The 24,815-nt window shown below is 42.4% G+C and overlaps 1 protein-coding gene across 2 annotated transcripts in view; it reads left to right on the forward strand.

Moving 5' to 3' along the window:
- The first annotated feature begins 297 nt into the window (after positions 1-297).
- The window catches only part of Pde5a (phosphodiesterase 5A), a 144,817-nt gene continuing 120,299 nt past the window's right edge, over positions 298-24,815 (forward strand). Inside the window, exon 1 of one of the 2 annotated variants that reach the window (XM_006233260.5) lies at positions 298-719. In XM_006233260.5, coding sequence (XP_006233322.1) covers positions 598-719 — 122 coding nt within the window. In that variant the 5' untranslated portion in view covers positions 298-597. 2 annotated transcript variants of the gene reach the window in all.

Consider the following 24,815-nt stretch of genomic DNA (forward strand, 5'->3'; position numbering starts at 1 on the left):
CTTGGAGTCACTGGGAGAGCTGCTGTGAGGAAGATAGGCTGTGGGTCCTCTCCACCAAGAGTTGCTTTTAAGAAGAAAAGTAAAGTGGGGCTGTCGCTATCCTACTAAGAACGGGGGAAAACACCCGGGTTAACTTTTTCTCTCGCTTTCTAGTGAAGCTCCCTGCCTCTCGCCTTCAGATGAGTCCTGGACGTGATCTTCCCTTCCCAGAGTTGGTTAGTTGGGAATTGCAAACCCACTGTCTCCTTTGCGCACAGAGGGAAGCTGACTCGGCCCACAGCGCACCCCAGCGGCAGTCTGGATTCCTCCTAGCCTTGGCCACTTGGCTTCCGGAGAGCTCGTCAGAAAGCGCAGAGGCAGATGCAGAAAGTCAGTTTCCCCGGGACCCCAAGGAGGACGCCGGCCACCTGGAAACGTCGGGGACCTGGAGGGGCGGGGCTGAGCGAGCTCCGGGGCTGGCCCGCCTCTCTGAGGCTTCGCTGAAAGACTGCAGGGCAAAGGGGGAGGGTCTCGAACACTGTCCTGCTCCTCTGAGAGAGGGACCCTGCCGGGTGGAAATCCGGCATCAGCGAGCCGCAGAAACCCGCGGCAAACACCATGGAACGAGCGGGCCCCAGCTCCGTGCAGTCGCAGCAGCAGCGGGACCAGGACTGGGTGGAAGCGTGGCTGGATGATCACCGGGACTTTACCTTCTCTTACTTTGTTAGAAAGGCCACCAGGTAAGAAGAGGAGCCACAAAGGACACGGCTAGGGACATGAAGCGTGAGCTGGGGCTGATCTCTTTTCCCCATTGAATTTTCCCCTTGAGCCACATTAAACAATCCCCGTTCCCAGGCCTTTTGCTTCGGAAGTAGATTCTCGGTCTCAGAACGGACTGGAGTCCTCGACTTAAAGCGAGCACAGTTGAGAAGCGAGGCGTCGGATTAGAAACGACTTGCCCACGAAGTTAAAAACAAAAGCGTACACCCAGCCCGGGAACAAGATTAATTTCACGCGCGCTCACGGGCCTTCCCTCCTCCCCTCTGCTCTCCCGGTTTCTCTCCCAAACCGGCTTAGCAAAAACCAAAACAAGCCAGAGCCCCTTCCCAGCCGCTCCGGAAGCGCGTCCCAGTGGCCGCGCTCCTCCCCTGCCCGGCTTGCTCTGACCCTGGAGGGGCGGGGAAGCCGGGGGTCTGGACCAGGCCACCGGGAAGCCTGGGTGTAGCAGCTTGCCCCGGTCGCCCCCAGTGAGGACTGTCGCCTTTGGCCCCCCGATAGTCCCCTGATCATCCCTCTTCTAGCTGCGCCGCCGCAGGGGGGGTTCTTCGCTGAGCTTTGCGGCGCGCACACAAAGGGCGGGAGGGAGGCGGCCGGGGCGGACTCCGGGACCCGGGGACCCGGAGCACCCCAGAGGCCAGTTCTTCCTGGTCGCGAGCCAAACGCCAGGAGGCCGACGCGGAGGGCGTGGAGGAGGGAGCCTGTCCTTTAGGATCCGACTGCTGCACGGGCAGTCGGGACGCGCGCAGACTTGAGAGTGGAGCGGAGGGACGAGAGGGTGGAGCGGAGTGCGTGGCGGGCGGGTCCCCCGAAGCTCGAGGAGTCGCCGCGAAGCCCGCGCGCGCGCTTGCCTCCGGCGCGCCGATCTGGGCTGAACTAACAAGCTCTGCTTTGGAGAAGGGGCTGGAGCCCCGCCACCGGCGCCTTGGGGCAACGGCCGTCGAGCAGCTGGTGCTGGCCGCCCGAGCCGGGAGGTCGACTCTCGCCGGGCGGGGATGGTGGACGAGCCGGCGGGGACTCGCCCGCGCGCGGCCGCCACAGGGCCCGGCGCTGCCCGCCAGGGGGCGACGCCACGCGGGGTCCGCAGCCGGCGACCCGCAGCGAAGAGGCGGCGGGGGCCATAAGGGAGCCGGTCGGGCACCCACGGAACTCCGCGGGCCCCCAGAGTCTCCCCAGTCCACCATCCGAGGAGTTCGGAAACGAGCGCCCCACCTCTGCTATGTTGCCCTTTGGAGACAAAACGAGGTACTTCCTTCAACATCCCGCTGGCCACTTTGCCTGGGGAGGGGGTGCGGGATAAGCCAGAGCTGGCAGGGACACCCCGCACACCTGCGGGAGATTAAGCCGCACGAAAGATGGGCAGTATGACCATGCCTTTCCTTGCTTTTTTCACCGAGATACTACACGGGGGTCAGTTTTCTCTCTTTTCTCACCGAACCTCTTCTGGACAGTTTTGGCGTTTTGCTTGTGAGTCTAGCCTTCAAGGGCTGAGCGCTCTCTCCAGCCGGGATAGGCTCTAAGTACCCAGCCCTCCTTTCACCCTCCACCCCCCTGCCCCCATTATGCCCTTCCTCATCAAGTTCTGAGCTTAGAGGGGTCGGATGATAACACAGAAGGTAGAGTTTCTTTTTAAAACATTGCAGGGAGTTTGAGCAGAAGCACCAAGACAAACCATCTCGACCTAGAATTATCGATTGCTGGGAACCACCAGTTTCCAGGGGTCACTAGCTACTTCGTGACCATCTGTCTCCGGTGTCCTTTCACTGTACACTCCCACCCTGTGCTCCCTTTGAATTAGAGCACAGAAAATGGGGAGGGGCCAGAGAGCTGGGCTGAGTTTTAAGTCTGCTTTGGAGGTGTCCTTTAGATAGGCTGTTAACAGTTGAAAGCTAAAAATACAGCAAAAGTGCCCCATTCTTCGATTTCCCTCTCCAACTTTGAAGACAAACTATGGATAATTTAGTGGGGGTTTTTGAGTGGTCTTAGGCTAGCGCACTGTTAAAAACCTTCCAAAAACCTTGAAAGAGTTGCCACATTGTGGTTGAAAGTAAAAAGAGTCATTTGATACATTTACTTTACCTTTTTCTCTCAGGTAGAAATTAAAATTACAACTAAAATATTACTAATATCTCAATTACAATGCTAACTGTAAAATTAGATATTCTGCGACTCCCAAAGACTTTTTCAAGTTAGGACATTATTTTGGTGTGTGTACTCTGTGTGTGTGTGTGTGTGTGTGTGTGTGTGTGTGTGCATGTGCGAGTGCGAGTGCGTGTGCATGCATTCTTAAGAGTATAACCTGGAAAATGAACCCGTGAAATACTTTAAAATAATTCAGACCTTCACTTTTAGGAGAAAGTTCAGAAAATTATTGGCATAATGAGCAATAATCTAGGGAGTGTAGTCTGAGGGCCTTCTTCATGGAATTGAAGTTTAGTTTTATGCTGGTGATATTAATTGAAGGCTTTTAAAATAAGAACAGGAAGTTGGACACCACTCGATTATTACATCTTTAAAAAGTTTGACTACTAAATCTAGGGTGGTTTACACTACTGATATAAAAAATTTATTGTGTCCAGTTTAACTTTGCAGCACAGTTCTTTTAAAACCAGAAGCCTCCATCATTTTGTTGTGCTTTGTAAGGATTAATATACATAAATATGTAAAAATGTATGTGATTCAGGTAACCCATGCAACAATAGTTCTAGAGAGAGGCATGGGAGACATTTTAAAGTTTGAAATGAATGCAGATCCGTTTAGGTTGTTCATCTACAGCAGAAACCAGGCTTTCCGATGGAAATGTTTCTGCATTGATTGGTTGGTGTGATTTGATGCAAATGTATCATACTCTCTTCTATCCTGGGCCTGACTACCTACATCTAAGGATAGTCTTGGGACATGCTGAAACTCCTGGCATTCCTGAATTTTCAAACACGGGTTTAATTCGCTCGGACCTTGATAACAATTACACTGCCAAGATTTTTTTTTCCTTAAAATTATCTTCAAACCAACAGCTACATGCTGTGGTAATGGCTCTATTCTCCGTCAAAGGGACGAATGGAGGCTTTTCAGTCTCCACGACCCATTTGTATGAGCATGAAAGTTGAACAAGTTGTTAACATCATTTATGGACATGAAATTTAACATCGTTTTCCTAGTGAGCTGCGAGTGGACACCTCCTACCCTCACTAATCTAAACAATATGGACTCCTCCAGGACTGCATTCATTGGAGGCTTTAATATGTAGACGTTTATAGCGAAGGCCTTCTTGGTGCTGGAGCCTCTCAGTAGCTGTTGTTATTCTTGACAGTACCTATGAATAGCGCTACCTTCCAGTAGACTGGTCAGGTCTGTGAGTGTGGGTGATGTTTTAAGTCATTTAGTTTTGGACGGGTGAGATGGTTGGATTTTATTGCTTTGTTTTGTGCCAGGCAAAAGTCTGAGGTTACTTGGCATAGAATGGAAACTGGAGGCTCAAAGGAGTCCAGCTTTATGGCAGGTTCGATCAAAGTCCAGGAACAGAAGTTGTGCAGGTCCTCGTTGCCTCCCGTGACATATTAGACAGCACAAAGCCGTGCCGAATTAGTTGAGTCTCTGGGTCCTGTATATGGGATTCTTTGTCGTTCTCTTCTTGACCTTTTGTGTTTATTCCTTTCGGTGCAGTACTGGGAATTATGGCCTTCCATATGCAAGGTCAGTGTTTCTGCTGATTGAGCTATATCGTGCCCAGCACGCAAAGATTTATTTTGAGATAAGGTCTCATTAAGTTGTCCCGTGGTTTTGAATCACTATGTAACTGAGGCTGAATGTACCTCAGCTTCCCAAATACTTAAAAGCTTGTACCATAAGCATGGGCCACTAGGCCTGGTTCCCTTTTCATTTCTAAAAGATGTAACATTTTTATTTGTAAGATACCTATGTTAAATTTAAATGGAGGATGAAAATACATATGGCTATCCATCCTTAGAATAAATATTGCTATCCATTCTAAAAACTTACTGCTTCTGTAACTACACAGGAATAGAAACGTTCACAGTGTTCAAATAATTTAGTAAGCATGTTTTTTTAAGGCAAGGCTGGTATTAGGAATAATAGAATCTTCAGAGCACTGGCCCAGTTGAGCGTGACTGTGTGTGAGTTCCTCTATTGAAAGCAGTAAGTCTCATACAATAATGGCCAGATTCTTGTGTTCTCTTGGGCTCCATATATTTGTGCTGCCTTCTAGTGTCCCCGAAGCATTCTGTTAGACTTCAATTCTTCTGGCCTAGAAGAAAACATAGAAGCTCGTCAAACAACAGCATTTCCCAGTCCCTCCTCTCTGTAATGTTTTCATAGTTCTAGATCCTTCTTAGAGCCTGAACTATGTGAACAAGATTTGTAAAAAGAAAAAAATGTGTAGATTTCATACAGGATTAGTCACAAATGGCTATCTTGAAATAAAGCAATTTTTATGTCATAATGTAAACTTAGTACACTTGTAAAATTCTATAGAAACTACTAGTGGTTCTACACAAACGCATCCACAGTATTTTGAGATTAGGAAACATTGGTTTTTTTGCATAATTCAGGTATCATGATTTATTTTTCACCGAGTTAGAGATCGTATCTATAACCCCCAGCACCTAGACAAGTGTCCCATTAGAGAACTATGTATGTACTCAGCCCCAATTGCCTTTAAAATAATTCCTTCTACATGGATGATCTCTAGTCTCTTACATTGTTTCTTTTTAAGATAATTAAACTAAAAAACTGTATAAAGTTGTACACTCCCTCCGCATCAATGGCAGACAAAGTGTTTTACTGAGACTCACCCCTTCCATTGTATTTGGAGACACAAATTACAGCTTTGCTCAAACTGTCATGGGTGTTTTTAATGATGCTCCAGAATGATTTCCTTTGTAGCGGAAAAGACTAAACAGAGCTGGGTCGCATTTATTTGTTTTGATCCCAAACACAATTTCTTATTAAACTTTCAATTGTGGTTTTCAAGTTACGTCAGTTTCTCTTGTTCTCAGAGCTGAATGTAGGGCTGAAAAATTCTTTAGTCAGACATGGGACAAGGGAATACATCAGTGAGTCGATTGGTCATGGAGAGGCTGAAAATGCTTAATTTCTGAACGTAGTGTGCAGACTCTACTGGGCTTCCTGTAACATTCATTAGCGTAGAGGCACAGATGTGGGTCAAGGCTGGCTGCTGTTATGGCCATGACTGGACTTGGAAGTAACTTTCACATCAGGCTCTCTAGAAGTCAGGACCTGGGAGCTGCACACACAGGAGTCAGTCTGAAGAGAGTCTCGACACGTGTTTCCTTCTTCTGATATTTAGCTCTATAATATTATTTACTAACTCGTTTTACTTTAAATTGTATCTTTTTTTTTTTCTATTTTTTGGAGCTGGGGACCGAACTCAGGGCCTTGCGCTTGCTAGGCAAGTGCTCTACCACTGAGCTAAATTCCCAACCCCAAATTGAATCTTTTTTAAATGTAAAGACGTTATTCATTTTTAGTGAATGGTAGAGCTTTGTAATTACTGCCAATCAAATACTTAAAGTAGGCAAAAGAAATTGAGTGTTGAGTTTCTACTTGTCTATGTTGACAAACACTCTTTTTTTTTTTCTCTTCTTTTGGTTTATCGAGGCAGGGTTTCTCTGTGTAGCGCCTATGAAATTGATTGGAATGGCTGTTGCATCAGTTGTGAGGTCACCTGACCAGCTAATCTGGTTAAGAATCTATTTTTTTTTTTTTGCCTGTCTTTACCCATTCATCTGTCTTTTGGCCTTGAACTTCATCTCTGTTTTCCTGATTGCTTTCTCCGTGTGCTGGCAGAGCTTGTCTTTGATGAGTCTCACACGTGTGCTGTTAAAAAGGCTCCTTATTCTTGGCCGTGCTCCCCACACTGCTCCTCCCTTACTTGGGTCATCGCCTACTCTGGACCAATCACTGCATCCAAGAGAGTAGGGAAGTCTGACTACTTTAATAGGGCAGGAAACCCGCAGTCTCAGTTTCCCTTTATGAACAAGGTCAGGGGTGGGAGTGAGGAAGGGAAGGGGTTTGTAAGCTTAATAAACTTTTAAAAGTCTATAGAAAGTGCTACTGTGCACAGACCCAGTTTGCCAGATGCCGTAACTGGTATTGACACCCGCCCCCCTCCGCTACTCACGGCCTTTAAATTTTCTTTTTAGATAGAGCCTTACTCTGTGTTGCAGGCTGTTCTAGAACTCACTGTGTGGCCATGTATCCTCACATTCGTAGTAGCCTTCCTGCCTCAGCCTTCTGAGTGCTGGGATTCCCAGTGTGAGTCATAGCCATCTTTGAGTTCTTCTCATTAGAATGTTAAGCTGAATGTGGAACTATCAAAAGTAAAATGAATATAAATAAAATTCAATCACAGTCACAACCTTTAGGCAGCTGCCAGCCTAAATCACATTTTAAGTTAATTCAGGAGAGAGTGCTAAGGCTACAATCAAATGCGAATTGACAGCAGTCATCAAATGCCCCTTGCAAAGTCCAACAGAGCATTGCTTTGCAACAGCTCACTTCTTCCGCTGGCCCTGGGAGCTCTTGTGTGCTGGCCCTGGGAGCTCTCGTGTACTGACCGTTTAGTCCTAAAGCACAGCAAACTCACTTTTTGCATTTCCTTTTTCATGTGATCTGACAGTCTGCTTCTTGCATGTTAAGTTTACTTCCCCACTAAAATTGAAGGGCAATAAGTTGGTAGTAAGTGGGAGGTTTCAATTACTTATGACATACTTCCCCCCCACCCTTTTAGGCTTTAATTATGATCTTTTGAAAATACCAAACCAAAGCACTTGTAAAGTATATCTGTATCGAGCCCTTGGCACAGTTTCTCTGGTTTCTGAACTGCGAGCCAATGTATATATTTATTCAGCGCGAAGGCTATGGTGCCTATGCTTTCTTTCAGATTGCAGCAGGCTTCTCTTGAGGCGATATCATTCTTACATATAGTTAGGAATGTAAGGAAAAATATGCGAAGCAGAATGACCCTTCCAACTTGGACTTCAGGAAGCTGTTCTGCATTTTCTGATTTGGTCTTAGAAAGCGTCTCTCCTCTCTGAGAGCCTTTTTAAATGCAGAGGAACTGTAGGCAGAATATTCACTTAATGAATACTGAGTAACTGAGGCAGAGAATTTGTTTTGTTGCCATGTCAAACCCAAGGGAAGCATTTAACATCAGAGTGGAGATTGTCGAGAAAGTGAGGTGCCTCAAATCTCCTGTTTCACTTAATATCCTTATAGCCAGTTGATCTTTTACTCAGTAAAGTGTTCCTCAAAAGTGGAGGTTGAGCGCAAGGCCCTGGGTTCGGTCCCCAGCTCCAAAAAAAAGAACCAAAAAAAAAAAAAAAGTGGAGGTTGAAATTTGGCTGTGATGCTTTTGCCTTGAGAGGCTGTCCATCAAAATGGCAGGGTGAATTACATCCCCAGGCCCCAGACACTTACTGCCACAAGCATCCTAGATGCCAAGAACACCCCCAAGATTGTGAAATCAAATCTGTTCCCACGAATTTCCACATTTCCCTCCAGGACAGGCTCCACTACTCAGTTTAGAGCCACTGTTTTTACAACCTTTGAAAGGCGTTTCTGTTTATGGAGATTAGGAATCTTACATGTGGCAAGCTTAGGTGTCAATTCCGAAGCCATCTTTCTGAATGACTTTAGATACATTATTTACTGGCTGTAAATTAGACCAGATGGGCTTTAACCCTTTAAGTTCTCAAGACAATTAAAGGAGATAGTGTATGTTCCCCGTCTTTTTAAATGGTGTTTTGTTCTTAGCAGTGTGTTGTTTTTCTGGTAGTTGGTAATTTTCACTTTGAGAATTAATAACACGTAAAACATACTCATAAATGTTGATAGTCACTCCATGTTTCTGGCAAATGGGAACCAGAGCAACACAATAGGAACTTTAGAAAGTTTCAAGTGCCCCTCATTTTCAGATGACTTTTTATTAGTGGCTTGAGCCAGCCTGATTGATATATGTAAGGCTATACCAAGGTAACTAGGATAGGAATTAGGTGGTGAGGTTTTGCACCCAACTTCAATGCTAATGAAGACAGGAACGGTGAGGGGCTGAGGAGCAAGGACACAGACACACGTGAACTTTGACAGTCACCTCAGCTCTAACATCTCTTCTCAGGAGAGCACAGCATCAACCTCTCAACTAAACAATTCCATTCTTGTAATTTTCCAAACTCGAGTAGTGGATCCAGGTCAAATTATGCAAACATTGTAACTAAAACTGTATAAAAAACTGTATAAAATAAGGATCTAAGAGCAGGAAAAATAGCCAACATTATTTTTATGGGAGTTATTTTTGTGTTTTTTTCCTACAAATAATTTTAGCAGATTTTTAAACAATCATTCTTTCCAGTCTGAGGATTTAGTAGGCTCTCTCTAATTCAGGTACTAGTGATTAATTGACCCAACTGGTGGATAGAGAACATGGAAAAGGACAAAACCATGACATTTTAATAGTGTAATTATAAACACGAACATGCACTTGTGTTTTGTGGATTAGTCACACCTGCAGGTTTTTTCCTCTGTTTTGGTTAAGGCACCCAAGAGAGCTCTCTCAAAAGTCACTGCTCAAAGAACTGCTCTGAAGTGTCCTTGAAATCCAGGGGTGCCATCAGCTTGCTTTTACTATTTCCCTTAGGTTGGATAAAGTGTAAAATGGCCAGTTTTTATACCCAGATGTCCTATAACATTTTTATCAAGTTTTTAAAAAACATGCTCATGCTAAGATATAGAATTATATTATAACATACTGCTACGAATTAATTATTGCATGTTTTCTAACATCTAGCTAGATGACTTTATCCTTTTAGTAGTAATAGAGACACAGATTCATTCTTGTAATTGTTTTTCTCAATTAAATGTTTAGCTCATAATCTTTATGACTAGGAAAATTATGTCATATATGGGTGTCCCTATTCATGTGGGGAATATATTTTTTAATTTTTAACTTAAAAATACATTGAAAGTTTTCTTTTTCTGCATTTTAAGAGTTTCTGTAAAAATGGTGCTTTTACATTTATTTTAGTGTGTGTATTTATATGTGTGAGTATGTGTGTGTGTATGTACATGTGTATGTGTGTGTGTGTATGTGCTTGTGTGTACAAATGTACCGCAGTTGGTTTACAGGGGTTAGAGGTCAACCTATGGGAGTCGTTTCTCTCTTTCCATCATCTGCTTAGGTGCTCAGGCTTGGAGGCAGATACCTTTACTTGCTAAGCCATTTGGCCTGCCCCTAAAGGTATTTTCAAATGAAATGCTTAAAAGTAAGAAGTGGGGAAGTCCCACACCGGCGGATCCCGGACCGCAGCAGCTCTCTGCTCCCAAACCCCGTGGGAGAGAGACCCCACCGCCTGATCAGGTGGGCACTCCTGAGGCTGCAGAGCGGAGGAGACCACCAACACTGCCCACCCCTGCCCACATCCCTGGCCCAAGAGGCAACTGTATAAGGCCTCTGGGTTCCCGTAGGGGAGGGCCCGGGAGCGGCAGGACCCCTGCGCCTGAGACACTGCCGGAACCTGAAGGAAACAGACCGGATAAACAGTTCTCTGCACCCAAATCCCGTGGGAGGGAGAGCTGAACCTTCAGAGAGGCGGACACGCCTGGGAAACCAGAAGAGACTGCACTCTGTGCACATCCAGGCGCCAGAGGAAAACACCAAACGTCATCTGAAACCCTGGTGCACGGAGGCTCCCGGAAGGAGCGGCACAGATTTTCCCGGTTGCTGCCACAGCAGAGAGGACTTAGGCAGTACCCCACGAGCAGGCTTGAGCCTTGGAACCACAGGTAGGACCAACTTTTCCCCTGCAAGAAACCTGCCTGGTGAACTCAAGACACAGGCCCACAGGAACAGCTGAAGACCTGTAGAGAGGAAAAACTACACGCCCGAAAGCAGAACACTCTGTCCCCATAACTGGCTGAAAGAAAACAGGAAAACAGGTCTACAGCACTCCTGACACACAGGTTATAGGACAGTCTAGCCACAGTCAGAAATAGCAGAACAAAGTAACACTAGAGATAATCTGATGGCGAGAGGCAAGCACAGGAACCCAAGCAACAGAAACCAAGACTACATGGCATCATCGGAGCCCAATTCTCCCACCAAAGCAAACATGGAATATCCAAACACACCAGAAAAGCAAGACCTAGTTTCAAAATCATATTTGATCATGATGCTGGAGGACTTCAAGAAAGACATAAAGAACTCCCTTAGAGAACAAGTAGAAGCCTACAGAGAGGAATCGCAAAAATCCCTGAAAGAATTCCAGGAAAACACAATCAAACAGTTGAAGGAATTAAAAATGGAAATAGAAGCAATCAAGAAAGAACACATGGAAACAACCCTGGACATAGAAAATCAAAAGAAAAGACAAGGAGCTGTAGATACAAGCTTCACCAACAGAATTCAAGAGATGGAAGAGAGAATCTCGGGAGCAGAAGATTCCATAGAAATCATTGACTCAACTGTCAAAGATAATGTAAAGCGGAAAAAGCTACTGGTCCAAAACATACAGGAAATCCAGGACTCAATGAGAAGATCAAACCTAAGGATAATAGGTATAGAAGAGAGTGAAGACTCCCAGCTCAAAGGACCAGTAAATATCTTCAACAAAATCATAGAAGAAAACTTCCCTAACCTAAAAAAAGAGATACCCATAGGCATACAAGAAGCCTACAGAACTCCAAATAGATTGGACCAGAAAAGAAACACCTCCCGTCACATAATTGTCAAAACACCAAACGCACAAAATAAAGAAAGAATATTAAAAGCAGTAAGGGAAAAAGGTCAAGTAACATATAAAGGCAGACCTATCAGAATCACACCAGACTTTTCGCCAGAAACTATGAAGGCCAGAAGATCCTGGACAGATGTCATACAGACCCTAAGAGAACACAAATGCCAGCCCAGGTTACTGTATCCTGCAAAACTCTCAATTAACATAGATGGAGAAACCAAGATATTCCATGACAAAACCAAATTTACACAATATCTTTCTACAAATCCAGCACTACAAAGGATAATAAAGGGTAAAGCCCAACATAAGGAGGCAAGCTATACCCTAGAAGCAAGAAACTAATCATCTTGGCAACAAAACAAAGAGAATGAAAGCACACAATCATAACCTCACTTCCAAATATGAATATAACGGGAAGCAATAATCACTATTCCTTAATATCTCTCAATATCAATGGCCTCAACTCCCCAATAAAAAGACATAGATTAACAAACTGGATATGCAACGAGGACCCTGCATTCTGCTGCCTACAGGAAACACACCTCAGAGACAAAGACAGACATTACCTCAGAGTGAAAGGCTGGAAAACAATTTTCCAAGCAAATGGTCAGAAGAAGAAAGCTGGAGTAGCCATTCTAATATCAAATAAAATCAATTTTCAACTAAAAGTCATCAAAAAAGATAAGGAAGGACACTTCATATTCATCAAAGGAAAAATCCACCAAGATGAACTCTCAATCCTAAATATCTATGCCCCAAATACAAGGGCACCTACATATGTAAAAGAAACCTTACTAAAGCTCAAAACACACATTGCACCTCACACAATAATAGTGGGAGATTTCAACACCCCACTCTCATCAATGGACAGATCATGGAAACAGAAATTAAACAGAGATGTAGACAGACTAAGAGAAGTCATGAGCCAAATGGACTTAACGGATATTTATAGAACATTCTATCCTAAAGCAAAAGGATATACCTTCTTCTCAGCTCCTCATGGTACTTTCTCCAAAATTGACCATATAATTGGTCAAAAAACGGGCCTCAACAGGTACAGAAAGATAGAAATAATCCCATGCGTGCTATCGGACCACCACGGCCTAAAACTGGTCTTCAATAACAATAAGGGAAGAATGCCCACATATACGTGGAAATTGAACAATGCTCTACTCAATGATAACCTGGTCAAGGAAGAAATAAAGAAAGAAATTAAAAACTTTTTAGAATTTAATGAAAATGAAGGTACAACATACCCAAACTTATGGGACACAATGAAAGCTGTGCTAAGAGGAAAACTCATAGCGCTGAGTGCCTGCAGAAAGAAACAGGAAAGAGCATATGTCAGCAGCTTGACAGCACACCTAAAAGCTCTAGAACAAAAAGAAGCAAATACACCCAGGAGGAGTAGAAGGCAGGAAATAATCAAACTCAGAGCTGAAATCAACCAAGTAGAAACAAAAAGGACCATAGAAAGAATCAACAGAACCAAAAGTTGGTTCTTTGAGAAAATCAACAAGATAGATAAACCCTTAGCCAGACTAACGAGAGGACACAGAGAGTGCGTCCAAATTAACAAAATCAGAAATGAAAAGGGAGACATAACTACAGATTCAGAGGAAATTCAAAAAATCATCAGATCTTACTATAAAAACCTATATTCAACAAAACTTGAAAATCTTCAGGAAATGGACAATTTCCTAGACAGATACCAGGTATCGAAGTTAAATCAGGAACAGATAAACCAGTTAAACAACCCCATAACTCCTAAGGAAATAGAAGCAGTCATTAAAGGTCTCCCAACCAAAAAGAGCCCAGGTCCAGACGGGTTTAGTGAAGAATTCTATCAAACCTTCATAGAAGACCTTATACCAATATTATCCAAACTATTCCACAAAATTGAAACAGATGGAGCCCTACCGAATTCCTTCTATGAAGCCACAATTACTCTTATACCTAAACCACACAAAGACCCAACAAAGAAAGAGAACTTCAGACCAATTTCCCTTATGAATATCGACGCAAAAATACTCAATAAAATTCTGGCAAACCGAATTCAAGAGCACATCAAAACAATCATCCACCATGATCAAGTAGGCTTCATCCCAGGCATGCAGGGATGGTTTAATATAAGGAAAACCATCAACGTGATCCATCATATAAACAAACTGAAAGAACAGAACCACATGATCATTTCATTAGATGCTGAGAAAGCATTTGACAAAATTCAACACCCCTTCATGATAAAAGTCCTGGAAAGAATAGGTATTCAAGGCCCATACCTAAACATAGTAAAAGCCATATACAGCAAACCAGTTGCTAACATTAAACTAAATGGAGAGAAACTTGAAGCAATCCCACTAAAATCAGGGACTAGACAAGGCTGCCCACTCTCTCCCTACTTATTCAATATAGTTCTTGAAGTTCTAGCCAGAGCAATCAGACAACAAAAGGAGATCAAGGGGATACAGATCGGAAAAGAAGAGGTCAAAATATCACTATTTGCAGACGACATGATAGTATATTTAAGTGATCCCAAAAGTTCCACCAGAGAACTACTAAAGCTGATAAACAACTTCAGCAAAGTGGCTGGGTATAAAATTAACTCAAATAAATCAGTTGCCTTCCTCTATACAAAAGAGAAACAAGCCGAGAAAGAAATTAGGGAAACGACACCCTTCATAATAGACCCAAATAATATAAAGTACCTCGGTGTGACTTTAACCAAGCAAGTAAAAGATCTGTACAATAAGAACTTCAAGACACTGAGGAAAGAAATTGAAGAAGACCTCAGAAGATGGAAAGATCTCCCATGCTCATGGATTGGCAGGATTAATATAGTAAAAATGGCCATTTTACCAAAAGCAATCTACAGGTTCAATGCAATCCCCATCAAAATACCAATCCAATTCTTCAAAGAGTTAGACAGAACAATTTGCAAATTCATCTGGAATAACAAAAAACCCAGGATAGCTAAAGCTATCCTCAACAATAAGAGGACTTCAGGGGGAATCACTATCCCTGAACTCAAGCAGTATTACAGAGCAATAGTGATAAAAACTGCATGGTATTGGTACAGAGACAGACAGATAGACCAATGGAATAGAATTGAAGACCCAGAAATGAACCCACACACCTATGGTCACTTGATTTTTGACAAAGGAGCCAAAACCATCCAATGGAAAAAAGATAGCATTTTCAGCAAATGGTGCTGGTTCAACTGGAGGGCAACATGTAGAAGAATGCAGATCGATCCATGCTTATCACCCTGTACAAAGCTTAAGTCCAAGTGGATCAAGGACCTCCACATCAAACCAGACACACTCAAACTAATAGAAGAAAAACTAGGGAAGCATCTGGAACACATGGGCACTGGAAAAAATTTCCTGAACAAAACACCAATGGCTTATGCTCTAAGATCAAGAATCGACAAATGGGATCTCATAAAACTGCAAAGCTTCTGTAAGGCAAAGGACACTGTGGTTAGGACAAAACGGCAACCAACAGATTGGGAAAAGATCTTTACCAATCCTATAACAGATAGAGGCCTTATATCCAAAATATACAAAGAACTCAAGAAGTTAGACCGCAGGGAAACAAATAACCCTATTAAAAAATGGGGTTCAGAGCTAAACAAAGAATTCACAGCTGAGGAATGCCGAATGGCTGAGAAACACCTAAAGAAATGTTCAACATCTTTAGTCATAAGGGAAATGCAAATCAAAACAACCCTGAGATTTCACCTCACACCAGTGAGAATGGCTAAGATAAAAAACTCAGGTGACAGCAGATGCTGGCGAGGATGTGGAGAAAGAGGAACACTCCTCCATTGTTGGTGGGATTGCAGACTGGTAAAACCATTCTGGAAATCAGTCTGGAGGTTCCTCAGAAAATTGGACATTGAACTGCCTGAGGATCCAGCCATACCTCTCTTGGGCATATACCCAAAAGATGCCTCAACATATAAAAGAGACACATGTTCCACTATGTTCATAGCAGCCTTATTTATAATAGCCAGAAACTGGAAAGAACCCAGATGCCCTTCAACAGAGGAATGGATACAGAAAATGTGGTACATCTACACAATGGAATATTACTCAGCTATCAAAAACAACGAGTTTATGAAATTCGTAGGCAAATGGTTGGAACTGGAAAATATCATCCTGAGTGAGCTAACCCACTCACAGAAAGACATACATGGTATGCACCCATTGATAAGTGGCTATTAGCCCAAATGCTTGAATTACCCTAGATCCCTAGAACAAAGGAAACTCAAGACGGATGATCAAAATGTGAATGCTTCACTCCTTCTTTAAATGAGGAAAAAGAATACCCTTGGCAGGGAAGGGAGAGGCAAAGATTAAAACAGAGACTGAAGGAACACCCATTCAGAGCCTGCCCCACAGGTGGCCCATACATATACAGCCACCCAATAAGACAAGATGGATGAAGCAAAGAAGTGCAGACCGACAGGAGCCGGATGTAGATCGCTCCTGAGAGACACAGCCAGAATACAGCAAATACAGAGGCGAATGCCAGCAGCAAACCACTGAACTGAGAATAGGTCCCCCGTTGAAGGAATCAGAGAAAGAACTGGAAGAGCTTGAAGGTGCTCGAGACCCCAAAAGTACAACAATGTCAAGCAACCAGAGCTTCCAGGGACTAAGCCACTACCTAAAGACTATACATGGACTGACCCTGGACTCTGTCCCCATAGGTAGCAATGAATATCCTAGTAAGAGCACCAGTGGAAGGGGAAGCCCTGGGTCCTGCTAAGACTGAACCCCCAGTGAACTAGACTATGCGGGGAGGGTGGCAATGGGGGGAGGTTTGGGAGGGGAACACCCATAAGGAAGGGGAGGGGGGAGGGTGATGTTTGTCCGGAAACCGGGAAAGGGAATAACACTTGAAATGTATATAAGAAATACTCAAGTTAATTAAAAAAAAAAAAAGTAAGAAGTGAAGGGCTGGACAAGATGGCCTGTACCTGTAATCCCAGCTGGTGGGAAGCTAAGACTAGGAGATTCTTAAGCTCAAGTCCAGCCTTGATGATTTCTAAACAAAACAGAGGAAGGAACAATGGTTATTATCCTGTTTAAGTAAATCAAATAAATTCTCATTGTTTAAAAAAGTCAATTGATTTAAAATACATACTACATTTAATGTTCAACTAATTATATCATCACTACGCACATTGAGTTATTTAGTTTTCTGGACCTTGGGAGGGAAATAATATCTTATTGTACAATGAGAGTAAATAAACACTTAATGTCATATTCTTTGAATGAGTTGGTTTGGGTTTGAGTCCTGAGTCTATGTGACCAGAGCCCCTTGAATGCTGTGTTACACTGAAGTTCATTATCAGTGGAAGGAAACCCAAAGCTTGTAGATTAATTGCGAAATCTTACTCAGGAAGAGATTAGTGTCTCTTTTACCCTCTCTTAGCATGCAGGCACATTAATTAACGGGTTGTCTTTGCCAACAGGAATTTAATTTTTGTCTATAATTTTTAACATAAAATCCTAATGACATTTTTTTAAGTGTCTGAATTTTTAGATCTCAGGCTACTGAAATTAGATCTTAGTACTAGAATAAAAATACCCTAAGTTTGGGGCTGGAGAGATGACGCAGCACACAACTGTAATTCTAGTTCCAAAGGATCTGTGTACTCTTCTGGCCTCCGCCTGAATGTGTGTGCACCTGAATGTGTGTGGTGTACATGAATATACTCAGGCACACATGCCAATAGGTAGATACATAGATAGATAAATACATAGATAGATAGATACATACATACATATGTGTATCTTTATAAGATACCTAATGCAATATATTTTCAATTTAAAAAAATTAATAACATTTCTTTGGGAAGCTCTGGAGATGGCTTAGCAGTTAAGAGCACTGGCTGTTCTTCCAGAGGTCCTGAGTTCTATTCCCAGCAACCACATGGTATCTCACAACCTCATAAGGGGACCTGATTGCTTCTTCTGACTTGCAAGAGTAAGTGCCTACAGACAGGGCACTTATACATGTAAAATATATAAATGCATAGATTTTTACAAAACAATAATTTGGGCAAAAGTGTAAGTTGCATTGAATTGGTTGCTTTGTAAGCAGATTTTATCTGATTGTATTTTTAACTCACAACAGTTATTAGGTTTAATAATTAAGTTTTTCTGTTTCCTTTCCTTACTTTTCTAGATCTCAAGATATTCCATAATATTCTATATATTGTATATATACATTCCAAATATTCTATAGAACATAGACAAAATATTTTATTTTTCACTGTTGAGACATCTAGACTATTTAGTATGCATTTGAAGCCATTTGCAGTTAGACTTTGATAGAAAGTGATATTACTACTACATGGAGCTACTTACAAAAATGCATGTGTGTGTGCACATGCGTGTGCTTGTGTGTGTGTGTGTGTGTGTGTGTGTGTATTTAGAAGCTAATCATATGTGAAATGTGTGACAATTCTCTTCCCTCTGTTCTATCAATGAATTAAGCCTTCGGTGTCTTTTAGGCTCCATGCTCAGCAGTCAGTGGCCAACACAAAACGAGCTCATTGCTGTTTTTTTTTTGGGGGGGGGTAGGGGGTTGTCTCACAATGCTTTGTCCTAAATTTTTTGTTTTTTAATCTCACATACCTTTTGCTTATACATTATAGCATTTGATTTTCTTTTTATGGAATTTCTCTGTGTGTCCAAATGTGTGTCTCAGCATCCATATGTGTTTCCTGTGCTTTTCCTTTGGCTCATGTCTGATTGTTTTGTCTTATCCTGATTTGTCTTCATTATATCATCATCATCATCATCTTTCTCATCATTATTGGTACCCACTTTTATTCTGATGAGAGGAAGGAAAGGTATGGATTTTCTGGGTGGGGCAATGGGAAAGAAGGGGGAGAAACATATAAAAAATATTTTTTTCTTTCTTTTTTCTTTTTTTTAGTTTTTCTAGACAGTTTTTCTTTTTTCTTTGTAACAGCCTTGGCTGTCCTGGAACTAACTCTCTTTGTAGACCAGGTTAGCCTTGAACTCACAGAGATCCGCCTGCCTCTGCCTTCTGAGTGCTGAGATTAAAGGCTTGGGCCATCACATCCAACTCAAAAAAAAAAATCTATTTTTAATAAAAAAAGAAGAAAATACTTGTGAACAGGAAGGAGCTGTGACTTGTCTAGTTAAATGAAAGATACAAACTATAAGTCGTCCTTTTCTTTTCTAAGAGTAAAATAATCTTGAGTGAAAAGTGAGAGGGTTTAGTCGTCACACAGTGAATGCCATATAATTTTTCACTTTTAAAAGCATTACTAATTTATGAGAACATTGGAGGATGTAAGTCAAGACCTACTCAACAAGCAAAATAAAAAACTGTTGTGTTTATTTGAGCCAGGATCTTATTATTCTCACACTGGATCCCAACTGATGGTGTAGCCAGGATGATCTTGAGCTTCTGACCCTCCTGCCTCTACCTCTAGGGAACTGGGAGGGCAGCCATGAACCACTCGGCTTGGTTTTATGCACTTCTGGGGATCCATGACTGTTAGGCGTGCTGGTTAGTTTTAGGTTAATTTGAGACAAACCGGACAGTTAATTTGGATAAGGGAACCTTAGCTGAAAAAAGTTCCCCCCAACCCATGCTGGCCTGTGAGTGATCCTATGGAGTATTTCTTGATTGGTGCTGATGTGGGAGACTCAGCTAGCTCACTGTGGGCAGGGCCATCCCCGGGCTGGTGGTCCTGTACTAAATGAAGGCAGACTGAGCAAATCCTGGGCATCAAGCCAGTAAGCAGCATCCCTCCATGGCCTCTGTGTGGTGTTTTATCACAGCAGTAGTAACCATAACTAAAACAATAGGCTAGAACTCTACAAACTGAGCCACATCTCCTGCCCCATACTTAAACTTATTTAAATATTCTTTAGAAAGCATTACTAGTTTTAGGCTATCTGTCCAACTAGTAATCATACATTGTTTTAAATCAGGTATATGAAATTAAATGTATAGCATTTTATTCAGCTGTTAAAATCATCACAAAAATTCATGACAACTGACCTCCTAATCACCCCACGATGTTCCTTCAAATCTTCTGTAACCACCAGACAGCTGACTCCTGCTTCGGTGTACTAACTCTCAGATACTGGGCTGTACTGTAGCTGCTGGAGCTTGGCTAGTCATGAAATCGGGGATGTGTTCCTAGGCTCGCCACCTAGACGGTCTCGGCACCATGAGGTGTACGACAAAGAAGGCTGTCTTAGCTAGTTTCTTTATAATAAAGAAACGCCATTACCACAGCAGCCATCATAAAGGAAAACATTTAACTGGGCTTGGCCTATAGGTCAGAGGTTTAGTCCATTATCATCACGGCACCCATGCCATGCATGCAAGCTTGGTGCTGGAGAGGCAGCTGAGAGTTCTCATGGGCAGCTGGAAGACATAGTGACACACTAGCCAGACTTAAGACTCTGAGGCATCAAAGCCTAACCCCCAGTGACACACTTCCTCCACCAAGACCACACCTCCTAATAGTAACATTTTCTGTGAGCCTATGAGGGCCATTTTTATTCAAACCACCACAAAGCCCCAGGAAATCAGAACGTCCTAAGCACTTTTTCAAAGGCACTGATTGCTCTGTTACATCACTGCATAAATATTTTGAGGTACCAAGTGTCGTCTCTAGAATAGAACCTTAGAATACTATATTTCTAATTAGAGTCATCATCTAAAAAGACTTGAGATTTAAGGTTCAAGTCCCTTTTAAGACAGGAACTCATGGTTTGCTGGTCATAACTTCCATTTCATTCCATTTCTCATCTATAGTGTATGAACCTGGTGTTTTCTGTATTTAGTGTAAGCTTAACGAGCCCGGACACCATCTGTGGTAGACAAGACTGAAAACACAAGTGGTATTCACCATTACTATTACTTGAGAGTGGTCCCTGCCAGTATTGATTTTTGAGACCCTCCTGGTTTTCTTCAATTATTTTAAGACATGTTGTCAAACCTGAAAAAAAAAACCTAACTTTCCCACTTGAAATGGATGTCTAATGCAGCTCATTTATGAGGTGAACATTTGTGTGTGTGTAGTAAGATGACTGGAGAGTCATTTGGTGAGGAGAAAGGGAACTTTTGGGTAGGATGCTCATATGAGAATCTTCGGCATCAACTTTTACCATGTTTTTCTTGGCTAGCCTTTGTTTGGGCAATTTGTCCTTTATTAACAGCCTTGTAAAAGTCAAAATCCTGTGCTTTCTGATTGCTCTCATGTTTGAGGGGCAGTTAATGAAGACATGCTTGCACGTAAAAGCCTCACCTTAAATCATCAGAGCTTAGAGCATCTCTCCACCCAGAAGTTTGTTATGTAATTTAAATGGTACTTCAAAAAGAAAAAACAAAAAACAAAAAACAGTAAAGAGAAGTGTTCTGCAAAGGATAACCCTTCAAGTGTCTGCTTTGGCCATGGCCCCGACTGTCCGTGATGCATGTAGTTTGCTTAGACCAAACCTTAGTTGTCCTATATGGGCTCGTTCTAGCCTTTTCGAATTGACTAAACTGTATGGAACTTAGTTCGTCATCTCCACTGGCATCATGCTGAGGATCTAGGAGATAACAAAACTCTCTATCTGGGGTCCCTGTGCTTTCTCTGCATACGTTTTTAACCCTCTGAGAAGAGGGTACGGATTGCTGGCACGTAATTGTTCTAATTTGATTTGCCCATCAACCCTGTGTCAAGGGTGAAGGACACAGGAGACTTTCCTCCTGTTTAAATGGGGGAGGGGAGGATTAAAAAGAGGTTCAGTTGCTGACCTGAGACCCCCTTCTGTCTGGTGGATAACATAAACTGCCCTGGGGCCTTAACCTGTCCTTGCAGCAGCCATCGTTATCACTAAACAGTTTGACCTCCAGGCTTCTGGGAGTAACTGACTATCAAAAGCTGAGCCCTAAATGGGATATCTAAATCATCCCTTCGAGGCTTGGGGAACATTGTGTCTTCAGTAAGGGGGCAGAAGACAGTAATAGCTGGAGGAAGGGAAGGTGTTATGGATTCTTTGTGGCTAGCAAGGCTGTTGATTTTGAGGGCTGAACTGCTGTGATCATCAGCCAAAGAGCTGCACAAGGTTGGGCCCATCCTCCTGCTGTTAGAGAGGGGGAGGGGTTCATGGAGTGCCATCCCTTCCCAAGGCTGTCGATCTGTGTTCATCTGAAAAGGAAGAGACGTTATCCTCACTGGTATGACCACTGGTGAGGCAGCCGTGCTCCTGTAAACAACCCGTCACTCACACTTCTATAAGCCACCCTAATTAAACTCACTGAGCCACAGCGAAAGAGGGAGTGGTGCGGGTGGGGAGAGAGCAGAAAGAAATCCTGACAGGGAAAGAGGGACCGGTTGAGAACAGGGAGTACAGGAGTGAGAGAGGAAAGGAAGGGTTTTGAAGGAGTAAATATGACCAGAACATGTGATAGGGCGAAAGAATGTGCCACAGTGAAACCCTCACTGTGTAGCACTAATATACGCTAATAAGAAACTTTTACAAAGAACCAAATTGACCACCAGAGGAACTGTAGAGTTTCTGCTTTGACTTGCATGTCAAACGGGTGTCTCAACTGTGAGGTGTTGAGGTTGGATCTAGAATTACTCCCTTCATGCTAGTTTAGTATTTGTGACCTTTTGCTCCACTGAAGACAGTCAGGTGCCTTTTACTTTCTGCAGAGCAGTTGGGGTGGGCTGGGCTGGCTCAAAAGTTAAAAGCAATGACTGCTCTTTCAATTCTCAGTGCCACATGGCTGCTCGTGAAACACCAGTCGCAGGGGATCTGATATCCTCTTCTGGCCCCCACACGTGACAGATGCACACTTGCAGCACAAACATACATGTGAGCAGAGCACCCGTACATGTAAAATAAGTTAAAAACATGCATGTGAGCAGAGCACCTGTACATGTAAAAAATTAAAAAACGAAGTTGGGATGGTTGATTTGTGTTTTACGTGTGATGAAATTGAAACTCAAAGGAAGAAAGTTCCTTATCACTGCTTACACATCCCGTTAGTAACAGAGGCCATGATTGAAACTCAGATTTGGAATCTGAAAACTGATAGTCCCCCACATTTTTACAAATTAATAATTTCTCCTAATATTTCAATTTGAGGGTGGTTGCCCTCCTGTGAAATATATTATAAATAAAGGTTTGAAAGCAAATTTTATGCTCTAGTTTTAACAACGGTCCAGTTATCAGAAAGAGAATCAGTGTGGCTATGTTTTGTGTGCTTTTAAGTGATAAAATTAGTAACCAGGCGGCATTCTCATTGGTATGATAGATAAAATTGACCTTATGTGTTCACCAGAAATTTCAGGAAAAAAAATATAGAATTACTGAAGTGTCCAGTTGAAATACATGGCACCCAGTTAAATTTAAATATCAAATACTACTTACAATAAGATGGTTATTCCTTGTTTTTCCTGAACTGAACATTACCTAGGTGTCCAGTATTTTTGCTGTTGTTATTGTTATAGTCTAAACCCTTAGAATATTTTTCAAATATATTCATTATGTATTCTTTTTAATGCAAAGCTATTTTGGTTTATAAAATATGACCTGTTTCCAGAGAAATATAGACATGATGGGATTTTATTAGATTTTTTTTTTAATCCTCAAGAATCTTTTTTCCTTTGGATTCTTTCAGTTTATATTTTTAATTGTATATTTACAATATAGCATTAACATGATCCTATGTAGAGGATTAGAAAACATGTTATCATAAATGATCACATTCTCTTTGTGTCTTCATTATTTAAATTAATAAGTACCTTTTCATGCCAGGCAGTGATGGGTAATTTTGGCAAGTCGATATTCTTCTGCATCACAGCACTAGGAATGGGGGACCTGGTTTTGCCATCAGATCACAGAATGGATTTGGTTCAGATATGTAAATTACTTTCATAGTTTGGAAAGTAAGACTATTAGTGTCTGCCTCACCACATTTAAAGAAATAATACCTTTTAAAGAGTAATGACAAAGTTCCCCAGTGTCAAGAAAGAGGTGAGAAAGTTGAGACAGTATCCTAGGCTGCAGAAGTGACTTTCCTTGCTCTCACTACCACCCAGGCCTGGTTTCAATGAGAATGGCCCTATAGAGTGGTATGTTTGAATAAATGGACCCAGTTGGTAGAACTGTTTGGGAAGGATTAGGAGTAGTGGCTTTGTTGAAAGCGGTGTGTTAGCAAGGTCACCCTTTGAGATTTCAAAGGACTGGCGCCATTCTGGTTTGCCCCTAACTTGCAGAACAAGATGTAATTTCTCAGCCATTCCAGCTGCTATTCCTTACTCTGCCATCATGGACTCTAACCCTCTGAAACCATAAGCTGCATATTAAATACATTCTTTTATAAGTTGGCTTGTTTACGGTGTTTTGTCACAGCAATAGAAAAGTAACTGAGAGAGAAGCTGGAACCAGAGTGTGGACTATTGCTGTGTCAGGCCTGACCACATGGTATATTTTTGGAGGAATGTGGAAGACTTTGAGATTTTGGACTAGGAAAGCATCTGATTTCTGTAAGCAAGGTTTAATGGGCCATCGTAGTAGGCTTTAGAAGCCAGTACTGCTGAAAGCAGTTGTGGACTCTGCAGGTTCTGTTCAAGAGTTTTCAGAGGGGAACAATATTAGCAGCTGGGCTAGAAGTGTAAATATTGCATTATATTCTCAGATGATGGGGAGATTGGTGCTCTACCCAAGTCACGCGAATACACAGCTTGCGCTGAGCTCAGAATGTTTCTTTCTCTGTTCTAACTCTCCCTAGGCCCAACCCTGGAGACTTCTAGCTTCCCTACAATCTAGTCTTCCAAGCTGACTGATTCAATCTGGCTTCTCTCTGCTTCTGACTGAATTGCTCTGCTTGGCCTCATACTAACTTTGGCAGTATGTTCTAATTTTTTAACTCCTCGTTTTCTGACTTGTTCTGTTTTTTACCTGAGTGTAGTTTGTTCTCTCTCTGCAATCTGTGCTTGTCCAACTGTCCCAGTAAAGCTTCTATACACAGACACCACTATATCACCTTTCTTCCCTCCCCTCTCTCTCTGCTCTTAAGTAGCCTCTCTTTCCTGTGCTTTCTTGTGAGAGTTGGGCATATGCTATCTGACTCATTCTGTCAAATCTTTCCCTAATTCATCACTGTCTGCCTCTAAATTAGACATTGCCTTTCAAAAATGGCTACTTCCTTCTACAAACTTATCCTTCATTGTTAAGTATTAAAGGTGTGTACTAAGGGCTTGTCTGTATTCCAGCCAGGTCA

The sequence above is a fragment of the Rattus norvegicus genome, chromosome 2 (assembly GCF_036323735.1).
Source record: "Rattus norvegicus strain BN/NHsdMcwi chromosome 2, GRCr8, whole genome shotgun sequence".
NCBI classification, from domain to species: Eukaryota; Metazoa; Chordata; class Mammalia; order Rodentia; family Muridae; genus Rattus; species Rattus norvegicus.